Source organism: Coptis chinensis, chromosome 9, assembly GCF_015680905.1.
Source record: "Coptis chinensis isolate HL-2020 chromosome 9, ASM1568090v1, whole genome shotgun sequence".
NCBI lineage: Eukaryota > Viridiplantae > Streptophyta > Magnoliopsida > Ranunculales > Ranunculaceae > Coptis > Coptis chinensis.
Window position 1 is genome coordinate 76,502,539 of NC_141464.1, and position 12,717 is coordinate 76,515,255.

The following is a 12,717-nucleotide window of genomic DNA, read 5'->3' on the forward strand; positions in this document are numbered from 1 at the left end:
CTTTCTGCTTTCATTCTCTCCCAGTCTCTTTTTAATTTGCTTGCCTCATTGTTAAACTTTCTTTCTCTAGCTATTCTTATCACACCTTTTTCTTTCTCTCAGTTTTCTCTTTTTTCCTCTGCACCTCATCCTTAACTTTCTTTTTTGCATCATTCATTATTCTTCATACTTCTTTTTCTACTGTTGTTTCTCACTTGATTCATTTCTCTTCAATATACTCTACTTCTCTCTTTGAGAGTGTTTTGAGAGAGACCATTGAAGAAAAGGTCTCTCTATACTTGTAGGAGTGATTTGAGAGGTACTCATTTGAAGTATATTAGCCATGGAAGGTCCAAAACCAGAAGAGATAACTCACTTACCAATGGACCAATTACAAGGCTTTGAATATTGTATTGACTCCAATCCTTCATGGGGTTAGTGTATACAGCTATCACTTCAACTCTCTTCTTTACTTCATTCATTTTTTACATTTTTCTGTCCTGTTTTTTCTGCAGGGGAAGCAATAGCACTTGGCTTTCAACACTATATTTTAGCTCTAGGAACTGCAGTAATGATTCCCACCATTCTAGTCCCATTAATGGGAGGATCAGATGTGAGTATAAAGTTCAAACTCATTTCTCAATGCTCTCTCTAATTACTAGTTACTTGGAACAGGGGGAACAGAGCAAAAGTTGCTCATTTACCACCTTTTTTCTTCTTCTTTTTTCATTTTTAAGAAAACCTCTTTGTTTTTGGACTTCAAGAGTGGGTTTGTTGATGGATCTTCTTTGACAGGGTGACAAGGTGAGAGTGATACAGACTTTGCTCTTTGTTGGAGGAGTTAATACACTGTTGCAGACACTATTTGGAACTAGATTACCTACTGTGATTGGCGGATCATATGCATTCATTGTTCCAATTATGTCCATCATTCACGATTCATCTTTGACTCAAATCCAAGATCCCCATGTGGTTAGTTCACCTTCCTTTTCTCAAAACTAACTTTGTACCACACTCTCTTGCTTTTTTGGCCAAAGTTGCACATTATGGGACCCCAAATGCCATTTGCCAGTAGTCTTTATCTTTTATTTTTTATATCATGCATTTTCTTAATAATTCACATAATTATGCAAACAAGTGATGATTGTAGTATCTAGATTTGGAAAACTTGGGAAAGAAAGATAAAGATAAGGGGTACAATGATTTCATACGTACATGCTACTAGGTTTAGTAATGCGATTCACGTACGGTAAATGAATACTTGGCCCCCACTAACTGAAATAGTGAATAGTACAAACTTTACAGACTGACGACTGACGAGCCAGCGAGTGGCACGTGTGAAGGTCAGACGTACTGACGTACAGTAAAACCCTTGTTTATAGGGGTTTTGCTCCCAATGTTGTCTCATTAAAACTATTGTCTTATAGGGTGTCTTGATACCAATGGTGTCTGTTACACTATTCTACTACTAAAAATAACTACAAGGTAAAAATGGCTCTACAAAGTTGTAAATATTACTGGAATTTTTACTGCATTGTTGTGTGTAAATCACTATCCAAGTGGAAGTAATACTCCATTAGACCAGTAGTAAGATTTCTGGATGTGTTCTGAATTCTGATACAAAACACTGTGTTTAATATGCTGCTTAAGATTTTAATTAACTGATGGAAAAAAGAGTTCTACATGAGATGAAACCACATTACTGGGAAACCTTCCATCACATTTTACATTAACCAGTTTTATAAAGTGTAGATGCTTCTGTATAAATTTTCTTCCCAATAAGTGGATGTACTTTGAAATGTGTTACTGAAAAAAATGGACAATAATGTTTTATTACAGAAATTTCTCCAGACAATGAGAGCGATTCAAGGTGCTTTAATAGTGGCATCAAGTGTGCAAATTGTTCTTGGCTTTAGTCAGTTGTGGGGGATTTGTTCCAGGTAATTGAATGTGGTTTTGCTAATTCATTTTTTAGACAATGTATAGTTCAACTGTAGCGTAACTTTGCTAATCCAAACCTACTTTAAATTTATCTTATAAAGCATGCATTAAGGAAAGATTGTGTTCTTTCAGGTTTTTTAGTCCACTTGGAATGGTTCCAGTAATTGCATTGGTGGGGTTTGGCTTGTTTGATAGATCATTTCCTCTGGTAATTAAGCTAGCCAATGCTGAGCTCTTATTGTTTGATTTCTCAATCTGGAAGATATGCTAATTTGTTATATTGCTTATATTGGCAGGTTGGATCCTGTGTAGAAATTGGAGTTCCCATGCTCATCTTATTCATCGCTTTCTCCCAGGTAGCACCATCTATCTCAATTGATTAGGCTCCTTGATCTTCATCCTTATTGCAAGCGTTACTTTCCTCATGTTTTTTCCCTTCTATTTTTCTATAGGAAACAAATTGTAGTTGTAGTCAGAGAAGGAAATTGAGAATCTGTTTCATATGTTGTCTTTTGTGTACAGTATCTAAAACACTTTCAGGCAAAGCACTTGCCAGTATTGGAACGGTTTGCTCTCGTAATATCAGTCACAGTGATTTGGGCATATGCTCATCTCTTGACTGCCAGTGGCGCATACAAACATCGTCCAGAAAAGACTCAAATGAACTGCCGAACTGATAAGGCCTATCTCATTTCTTCTGCACCTTGGTCGGTATACCTATTGTTGGTTCCTGACCAACTATGTCGTTATCATTTTAGAGCCAATTGTTAACCTTGTGCACTTACAAAATGCAGGATAAAAATCCCATACCCACTTCAATGGGGTGCACCTACATTTGATGCTGGCCACGCGTTCGGAATGATGGCTGCTGTTTTTGTTTCCTTAATAGAGGTATCTCATTCTATAGATAGCATATAGGGGCACAGGAATGGTTTGACGTTCGATGTTAACTCTGGCGTTTTGTTTTGGCAGTCAACTGGAGCATATAAGGCTGCTTTGCGATTGGCTAGTGCTACTCCTCCTCCTGCTCATGTTCTTAGCCGTGGTATAGGCTGGCAGGTGAGCAAGTTATACTAAGTGTGGTACATGTCTGCTTTAGATGGAACTCCAAAACAAAAAAAAACTGATGGTTCATCTTGAACAGGGGATTGGAATCCTATTGGATGGACTATTTGGGACAGGAACTGGCTCTACTGTGTCTATGTAAGTAGCGCATATATTTCAAGTAATTTCCTTGCACTCTTATTTCCTTTACCGTGTTCTAAGTTACTGATTTTGTGAACCGTTTCATAAATATATGTAAAACGCTACAGAGAGAATGTGGGTCTTCTTGGATCCACTCGAGTTGGGAGTCGAAGGGTGGTTCAAATCTCAGCTGGTTTTATGATATTTTTCTCTATCTTGGGTAAGTGAAAAGCACTACTAAATGATATTTTCTTATGTAGCTCTGTTAGAAAATGGTAGAATAGAACCATATATGCTTGTTAATATTTTATAGCGTCTAATCTCTTCATCTAACCTAATTTAATCCTACAGGGAAATTTGGAGCATTGTTTGCATCAATACCAATACCCATTTTCGCTGCTGTTTACTGTGTTTTGTTTGGACTTGTTGGTATGCTCATGGACACTTTTTGTTGCTTTCCCAAGCTCAGATTTTGGTTGTAATGACGACTAGCTGACTAGTTTTTGTTGTCTCTATCAGCATCTGTGGGGCTGTCATTTTTGCAATTCACAAACATGAACTCAATGAGGAACCTGTTTATAGTAGGTGTCGCCTTCTTCCTGGGCCTCTCTGTTCCTGAGTATTTCCGAGAGTACACTGCATCTGCCTTCCATAGTCCAGCACACACCAAAGCAGGATGGGTAAGTGTTATATGTGTGTGATATCAGAGTTAATTGAAATGGTTCGCAATCAGCCAATGTCAAACCTTATGGGCTTATAGTAGGCACATCAGTTACGGCAACCTTTACGTCTTTTAATGCATTGCATCCAAACTTCACTTACAGGTTTGGTTTCTATTTGTTGTGCTGCAGTTCAATGATTTCCTCAACACCATCTTCTTCTCGTCCCCAACTGTTGCACTGATTGTAGCCGTTTTCCTTGACAATACACTTGAATACAAGGACAGTTCTAGAGATAGAGGAATGCCATGGTGGCAAAGGTTTCGAACATTCAAAGGAGACAGCCGAAATGAGGAATTCTACACCCTTCCTTTCAATCTCAATCGTTTCTTCCCTCCATCATGATTTCATGCCAACTAGCTAGAGGAGACAATGGATTTAACACTTGAAAAGGATCACCATGATCCAATTCCAATGAAAATGCGAGTAGCAGATCCCTGTCGAGCTTGGATAACGTGGTTGTTATGGTTTTTCATGAAATTGTGTGTATATTGAGTAGGCAGTGTTGTATTCTGTTAAGTGGTTAACAGTTCGACACATTTTTGTGTAATGAGAATAAGAAAGTTAATTGCATTGTTCAGTAGTTGCATTTGTTGATTAATTATGATGATAAAGTGAACAGCTATAACAAGTGTCACATAAATGGCACAGATATAAGTTTTTTTCCTGAAATACATTGTGAGCAGTGTGGTTTGCTTTATCGCACTTTCCAGTTATAAGGTATTGGAAGCTCAAGCATAAAGCAGGAACCAAATTGTGGCGCCATAGGTCTTGTGAACATACAATCTAGTCCATAAGATTTCATCAGGTTGATATTAATCATGTCTTTTTCAGTCTCCATCTCATGCGAGCCTACTCTATCCTAAGTTGACTGGGTCTCTACATTAGAGGATAACACTACACTCTTCAGTCGCCGCCTTTTCATTTGAAGGGTTTAGTAAACTCAACTCTAGTTTTACAACTCAGTTCAGTTTGAAACCTGACAGCAAAAGGAAAAATTATAGTATATACTATGGAGCTTTCAAGTGAGCTTCCACGAGCACTTCACTTATTTATATTCATTGTAAAAGAATTGTAATCTATCTCATACAACCCTACACAACTCCACTACAACAAATTGAAAATTAAAAGAAAGAATGAAATGTGAAAAAGAAGTTAGAAGACACTGAACAAATGTACAGCAAAAATCAGTGTTGTTAGAATGTCTTACTGCATCTTCTATCGTACACTCCTTTGGTTTGGTTGATGAAGCATGATATAAACCACAAGCCAACTGATTGAGTGGTTGCAACGTATGTGTATAACCTTCATAAAAAGAATATGTTGCTGTGTAGGTTAAGACAGCAAATAATCCTTACTCACACAGTATGCACACCTTCATTGCCAGTATATACTCTCATCAGCAGCCCTTGCAGGCACTCTTTGACCTTCCTCGGTCATCTTCCTTACTCTATGTTCAAACCATTCCATCTTAATATTACACATCTCCTTCTTATGGGATTGAGCACGCATGAGTAAGCCTTCACAAAAAAAAATGTTGTTATGAAGATGAGGACATGCTAGTCCTTGCACATGCACTCTGTACACCTTGGTTGCCGGTATATACTCTTACCGACAGCTCTTGCACGCACCCTTTGACCTTCCTCGATCATCTTCCTTACTCTGTATTCAAATTTACTCCATCTTAAGGTTCCATTCTCTGCCAAAACTGTTGCAAGCCTCTTCTTGTTGGGCCGCAAGGTTGGAGCATGTCCACCACCATAATAAATACGGTATCCAGACACAAGGGATGAGAGCTGACTCCCTGAATCAGTCATAGCAAATACATCGGCAGTTGCACAAGCAATTAAGTCCAGAGCTGCCAGCTGCATCCACAAGTAACTAAAGTTATTATCAGTATGGAAGGTAATAAGAAATTAGAATAAAAAGATAAAATTGAAACTCAAATTCACATCAGCGGGAAATAATGTTGAAACAGGAGTGGAAGCTAGTCAGGGGAATCCAAAATTGATTATGAAGAAGAAACCAACACAAAGTGCAAATTATGTTTTCCATATATTTGTGAAGTTGTGATATATTAAAAGTAGCAAAATTTAATTCTTGTTGCCTACATGAATGGAAAGTGACTTGTGAGAGCTACAAATAAGCATCAAGGATTTACTTTTTTGCCTAGTGAAAGATGGTCCGCATTTTTGTAAGGAACATATGTAATTTCGCTTGAAAAAACTAATTGATTTCCACTGGACTCATTAATAGGGCCTACTGTAGATATCAACTATCATTACTCTGAGTATCACATGCAAGAGCCAAGTTCGAATGTCATAGTAAAACCAACGGCTAACTCTGTGATGATAAGAAAGATATACAGTACATAAAAGGCACTAGGCAATGCACCTGAGAAGAGAAATTCTTGAATGGTGCAAGTTCACTTGGTGTCAAAAGGTCTTCCTTTGTAACCACATTCGGGTAAAGGCTAGTAAATGGGCGCATTCTGGACTTTCCCCCATATATTTGAGACCCAGCAAGATAGATGTAAGTCCCACGCTTAAAACCTAGACTCGATAGCACAAGCCCCGCTTCCTCAGGTGTCAATGGACATCTTCCCGACTTCCTCAGTTCTTCTGGAGAAACAGATCTGCAATGGTTTTAATATGAAAGAAAGCAAACTATTAAGAAATGATGCAGAAAATATGGACAATAACGTCATATACCCAGCATTAAGTTCGTAGCAATGCAATAACGCCATATACCAAGCTGTTGCTTAAGGGAACAACGATGAGATGTTAGATGGCATCTCAAGAACTCATCACTGTTGCTAAGACATTGTTGAATTAAACAGGACAATTATAAAGATGTCAAAGAAAAGAGTAGAACATACCCGGTTTTTTTCAAGCGCTCAGCTAGGATGGGAAAGTGAGCTTCCCTGTAATCTTGGAGATCTTTCCTCTCAAACTTCCCCCCTCCAAAATCACATAGCGAGTAAGCCACCATGTCAATTTCGAATCTCAAATGCAAAGCAAGATATTTGCTTGGTGAATGATCATGTCTTTTTGAGGGAACATCAGGCATGAAGTCCCCAAGAAGTTGCATGTCCAACAGACTCCGCGCAACATCATATTTACGTATTTTTCTAACCAACAATGAAGCAGCTTGTTGAATCTTTGGCACAAACTTTAAAGCGTGAAAGTTGCATTTGCATCTCAATCTCTGCACTAAAATATAGTATTAATGATAATAGATACAGAACACTGAAGAAGCACGCTATCATGCAGGGCAAGATAATACGAAGTCTTCCAAGCAACAAATAAGAAGACCACGAATAAGAAAATCATCAAAGATAAAATAGGAAAAAATTTCAATACAAGTGCAATGTTATGAGTATCCACATATAAACTGATGCACTGAGTGCTAACTGAATATTGGACGCATATCTTCAACACAAGAGAAGGATAAAAAAGGAGGGGCTCCTATTTATGTTTCTGACATAACATATCTTTACATAGTACTGAAATAATTGAATGTGAAAATTTGATTAAAATCGTCACTGAAATAATATGATCTAGGTCATCTAGCCAATGCCCAACATATAGAGGTCACCCATAGTAGTAAGGATATGAAATAGGTTACTTGAACTCTATGGTCATATTTATTGTGCCTAACTTGGGCTCAGAAGGGTTGTGCAAACCTGAAGTTCGTGAGGCATTGGATCAAAGCCAAGTCGATTGCCAAAACCAAGTAAGTGAACAACTCCATTTTGTTGCAGGAGAGGCAGTACACGTTTAATAAAATCAGTGGGTTTTGCCTCCTTTACAATGTCTGAATCTGTAATCTGCACAGAAAGGGAGGAGATTAGGATGTGATCACAATGCAGACAAAAATATATTGTAAGTTAAGATCGAACAGGGAAAAGAACTTACTAGACTTGCTTCAATATCTAGAGATTCTAAATGAGATGGAAGGTCTTTCACAATATTTACTTCATTCTTTAAGAGATTCATGAAATAATCCTCCTGATATATATCCCCAAACTGACTGCATTATAAGAAACATTTTAATACTGAAATAGGCCACAAATATAGACAACATTTTAATACTTCATGCACATGCACTGAAAAAAAATTTACGTTAAACACAACTAATTGTTTATTTGTTTAAGGGTCTTGTGCTCTTACTTATTAACAAATTTATGTTCTGTCTTTGTAATATTGTATGGAATAAGTCTAGTCATTGTCTACATATTCATCGACTTTGTTAAATTCAAGTGTTTATGAAAAAGAATATGCAACAAACTATGAAAAAAAAAAAAAAAAAAAAAAAAAAAAAAAAAAAAAAAAAAAAAAGAAGGGGGGGGGGGATAAAGTTTGCATGTAATAATAGTATACAACAACAGACCTGGGATCCTTCCATACGTTGCTATAAAGGAACTTGGGAAGAACGAGGGTTGCATTAAGTAATGACGTGACAGCAACAGCATTGCAGACCTGCAGGCATCAACAGTTCACCTAATATGTTATGTGTATTAAAGAATAAAGTTATATGTATATCAATTGTGGTAAAATTCCTACAAATTGCAACATTAAAAAAATTAGACAAGAACCTTACAGCAACTCGTTGTTGATTCAGACCACCATTTGCGCTAACCAATATAAAGCCAGTGCTTTCAGTAGACTTTCCTGTCCAACAACATAAGCCAATTACAACAAGGCTGCTGTGAACGCATACAAATGAGGTTACCAACAACAACTTCAGAGGCTTAACAAATGACTTTGTAAATTTAAGAAGCTATTTAACAATGTAATTCATATGTTCAGAATAAAAATTTCAACTAACAGTGACGAACTCACCTTCAGGTATTGGGTTATTCTTATCGGCACAAGGTTTCCAAGCAGATGCTTGCTTGTATGGCTCCTCCCATAGCATAGATGAATCAGGTTTGAACTCTTTCTGCGCACCAGTGAGAAAAAAATATATATAAATGTAAGAGCAATCAACTGTTGGTAGAAATTTTAAAATAGACTTATAGCTTAGTCGTTAAAGCTTCACAACAAACCTCGGCAAGAGCACTAGAAGCCATGTTGAGTAACTGCCCGTACAGCACTATTGGCTGCTTCTCCTCATAAATGAAGCCGCTCCTCTCATCCTTCAGAGTATAATTAACATAAGTAATCCCAATTAAGTTGATATTGATTAACAACAAACTGCTAAAAAGAAACAGTAATATCACAAGAAATTTGTTTGAAATAGTTTTATAACAGCACAGATCAAATATAAATACACATGATTCACAAAATGAGAAGATGTACAGGCAAAATATTTTTTTTTCTTAAAAACAAATGCTCAAAAGTACCTAGCAAAGTAAAACATGTGCAGAGATTATTGGGCCATAAACATTTAGGATTTTCTGGAGAGATCCAGTACCACAACAAGGAATCTAGGCTGCAGAAGGGTGGATGATCAAATTAGTATATGGTTTCTTCATGACTAGAAATTAATAACCTTGGATACTAGAACATGTGAGTAGATGAGCTAAATGATGAATGCATATTTAGTTTTCTATCATTACCCTCTACTTTTGGTATTCTATAATCACCCTCCACTTCTAACCAAACCTATCTTACAGAAGCCTGATTCTCACTGTCATTTTCAGCTCCAATTAACATCAAAATTCACTAGAGACTTACAAATCCTATTTTTCATCCTACAACCTTTGAATACCAGAACCAAATGTTTTATATTAGTTTTTAAATGTTCTTGCATCAACTTTGCCAGAGCACCAGCCATTCCCTGTCATTGCACCAGGGAAAAGAAAAGACTCATGTGGTAGTTCAATGTGCAAGATGTTAACACAGCGAGAATAAGGACACGCCATTCAGTGTAAGCTAATATAGTGACACACTGACACGCATCAGAAAGAAAGAGGAGAAATCAATAGAAGATCCTTACAACTTGATATATGCAATTGCTTAGCTTCTCTTGTAGAGTCGGCTTTACATGACTAAAAAGAATAAAACAAATTAATGAAACAAATATTCCCAGCTAACACTAAGAATAAATGTGACGACACTCTATCACTGACAATGTCCCAACTCGACCACCTCCTTATGACAGGGGTTGGGTTTCCACTGGAAAGGCCTCGGTGCTAAGTAGATATTGGGCATCACTTGTGAGGCCAGGCTAGGACCTAGCCTAAGTAATGTAAGACGAAACTCCTGGCAGTCTGGCACTACCATCACTCCTTCAGGCTAGGCTTTCTGAAATATGCCCCCCCAATGGAGTTATTACAATAAGACTGATGAAGAGACCATAAAAACTTTACACCAACAATTCTAAAGGGAATCAAAGAACCCAATACGAGCAGGGCAAACTCAAGAAATTGAAATAGTATCAACTGACTTAATAAAAGAACTTTGACACCAGAAACACACCAACTATAAACTCATACCTGCGAACTTAATGATTTTCGTCTAAGCAACCCAGACTGAGGATTCATGGAACGAATTATAGAGAACATCAACGAATCAAGGAGGAAAAGAGAACTCATTAACCCCAAAACAAAACCAATCAATCTCAGATGCTTACGATGCCAAATATACTTCTTCCCACTATATAACCCCTTAGAACCACCAAACTGTGAACTATCACTTTTCAACTCACGAAGCAACACACTTTTCTTCCACAAGTAATCTTCCTCTACCACTCTCTTCCCCAAATAAGGATCATTGCTCGATACGTTATCAAACCACCTAGTGTGATAGCTATTCGTTCCAGACAATGGTGGAGATCGGACACTTTTCAAAGACCATTGTCTTCCCATCATCAAAACCAGCAAATATATAACTCTATGTTCCTCAACAAAACTTCATCAAAAAAACCTCTTTTTACACTAGCACAAGCAATTTTTTTTATACATGTGCCGATATTAACGAACCTAAAAAACCAATGACCACTCAGTTTTTCCACCTTTCTTGTTCCAAACTCACATAGAAAAAATCAAACATAAAAAAACTCAAATACCCGAAACTTAAAATGTGAATTATTTGAACAAATAAACAAACTACGGACTTATGAAAGTGATAGTGTAATATTATAATGCAAGAAAAAAAATAACATATGTGACGTTTTGTGGTGTTTGAATTCAAAGTGAAGATAATAAATAGTATTGTTTAGAAACAAGAAGAGTGAGAAATAAGTAAAAGAATAAAGAGTTGGAAGACTTGTTACCTTTTGAAAGCAGTAGAGTAACTACTTGTATACCAAACTGGTTCATTCAGACCCAACCTTGATTTTGATCTTTCTGGGCTTTTTTTTTGTTGTTGGTGAAAGAATGAGTAGATTTGAAGATGGAGAATGATGAAGAATGAATAATGGTGTGACTTGGAAATGAAGTAAGGTATGAAAAGAGGTGCTGACTGAGCAAAGTTTGGTGGAGGGAAAAAAAAAATCCCGGGTTTTTTAGTAGTTAAGTAATGGTTGGGTGCTTTATTTTGAGGATCCTGTACTCTTAGGAGTTTAGTTTTTATTGTGAATTTTTTTTTTTTTTTTTTTTTTTGTTGTATTTAATTAGGTGAGAGTTGCTTATGGATCATCAGTTTCATTTTTTTACATTTTATATCATTAAAGAAAATGTGTTGATATAATGATAGTTGATACTAGGGGTGGGCAATGGGCCGGGTCAGACTAGTTCGGCCCCTCCCTTCAAATAATAAGGTCGGGTCAGCTCAGTCTTAAAGTCAGCATAGAGTCGGGTCGGGTCAAACCGGGTCACAAGTCTAAATCTCACCTACTCTAAACTCTTTTTAAAGGCTTTAGGGCCGCGCCTATATATTTTATTTTTTTTACTACATCAGTTTAGGCTAGTGTTCATTGTTCGTTGACAAATTTTTATTATATACGATAAGTTATTGGAAGTACTCTTGGTGTAAGTGATAAATTACGAATAACAATGTTATTTTAATTGAAAATATTTAATAAAAAATTGGACAATTATGATATATGTATTTATAGTGAAAGTGTGAAACTATAACTAGGACTTTGTTAAGGTCGGGCTAATGAGGGCTGAATTAGGATTGGGCCTATGTCTCGGGTCGGTCAGGGCCGATAATTAGGGCCAAATTCCCACCCCTAGTTGATACAAGTAATGGAGACACACCCCTAGTTGATACGAGTAATGGAGACACACGTTACGCAATAAGAAAAAAAAATGGCATATTTAAAATTATCTTTTCAACATTGTGTAGTTTTTTTTTAATAAATTTTGGGTTAGACAAACAGAACTTGTACTTTTTCTGGTATAAAGTTGTTTAACTTCTTATATATATATATATATATTTAGCCCAACTCAAGGGTGACGTAAACCCAAACAAATAAATCAAGGGTGACGTAAACCCAAACAAATGAGTAGCCGCATGTTGTCCGTATCATTTAAGCAGAAAGACAATTCTTGGTTGGGCTTACTGATATACTCTTCAGGCCTAACGTTATGGACGAACCCACCCTATTTGCATGCCCAATAAATAGGATCTCATACAAGCCTAACAATGAGAGTAGCACTAGCGTAGAACAGTGCATGACTGAGGATGCATTGAAAACTTAGAAACTGCCTAAAATGCGATTTCTCTCCTCATCATCATTTTAAAGAGACTCACACTCTGAAGTAAACTAAGGGAGTAAAAGTTACCTTTGTAATCAACTGGATGGATGGGATCCACAAGAATTTGAGCTTCTCCACATACAAACATAGTAACAGTAAGAAAGCAGCCCAAATGATTCCAAAATAAATGCCAACTCTTGTCATCTACATTCCAGTTTCTCTTCTTCAATAGTTTCTGATGAGAGCGAGAGGAAAAGAGAGTTTTTACTTTTGAGTTAATTACCTAGATCAGGGGCTTGTGCT

The 12,717-nt window shown here is 36.9% G+C and overlaps 2 protein-coding genes across 5 annotated transcripts; one reads left to right on the plus strand and one right to left on the minus strand.

Moving 5' to 3' along the window:
* Positions 1–4,413, plus strand: LOC147478175 (nucleobase-ascorbate transporter 2). The gene is made up of 14 exons (XM_086581842.1): positions 1–413; positions 495–592; positions 775–951; positions 1,819–1,919; positions 2,053–2,128; positions 2,217–2,276; positions 2,443–2,627; positions 2,715–2,811; positions 2,893–2,979; positions 3,065–3,123; positions 3,234–3,325; positions 3,457–3,534; positions 3,625–3,785; positions 3,957–4,413. The coding sequence occupies exons 1-14, from the start codon at positions 323–325 to the stop codon at positions 4,167–4,169; spliced, it is 1,575 nt and encodes a 524-aa protein (XP_086437968.1). The 5' UTR covers positions 1–322; the 3' UTR covers positions 4,170–4,413.
* Positions 4,414–4,812: 399 nt separating this feature from the next.
* On the minus strand, positions 4,813–11,270 carry LOC147478176 (O-fucosyltransferase family protein). Of its 4 annotated transcripts, none has more exons than XM_086581840.1 (10): positions 11,046–11,270; positions 8,875–8,964; positions 8,669–8,768; positions 8,427–8,497; positions 8,217–8,305; positions 7,742–7,856; positions 7,510–7,653; positions 6,703–7,031; positions 6,219–6,459; positions 4,813–5,689 (listed from the first exon to the last, which is right to left on the minus strand). In XM_086581840.1, the coding sequence occupies exons 2-10, from the start codon at positions 8,896–8,898 to the stop codon at positions 5,384–5,386; spliced, it is 1,419 nt and encodes a 472-aa protein (XP_086437966.1). In that variant the 5' UTR covers positions 8,899–8,964; positions 11,046–11,270; the 3' UTR covers positions 4,813–5,383. The 4 variants fall into 4 exon arrangements, with proteins under 4 accessions (XP_086437966.1, XP_086437964.1, XP_086437967.1 ...); XM_086581838.1 differs by lacking the exon at positions 11,046–11,270 and adding an exon at positions 10,267–10,920; XM_086581841.1 differs by lacking the exon at positions 11,046–11,270 and adding an exon at positions 9,172–10,247.
* Between the last annotated feature and the right edge of the window lie 1,447 nt (positions 11,271–12,717).

Bases quoted from the DNA above. Each gene is read 5' to 3' on its own strand.
- LOC147478175 (XM_086581842.1), top strand. From the start codon at position 323: ATGGAAGGTCCAAAACCAGAAGAGATAACTCACTTACCAATGGACCAA. The intron at 1,920-2,052 runs GTAATTGAATGT...GTGTTCTTTCAG, and splicing joins TTGTGGGGGATTTGTTCCAG to GTTTTTTAGTCCACTTGGAA. The intron at 2,628-2,714 runs GTCGGTATACCT...TACAAAATGCAG, and splicing joins CTCATTTCTTCTGCACCTTG to GATAAAAATCCCATACCCAC.
- LOC147478176 (XM_086581838.1), bottom strand. From the start codon at position 10,641: ATGATGGGAAGACAATGGTCTTTGAAAAGTGTCCGATCTCCACCATTG. The intron at 8,769-8,874 runs GTTTGTTGTGAA...ACTGGTGCGCAG, and splicing joins CTTCTAGTGCTCTTGCCGAG to AAAGAGTTCAAACCTGATTC. The intron at 8,306-8,426 runs GTAAGGTTCTTG...TGATGCCTGCAG, and splicing joins TGAATCAACAACGAGTTGCT to GTCTGCAATGCTGTTGCTGT.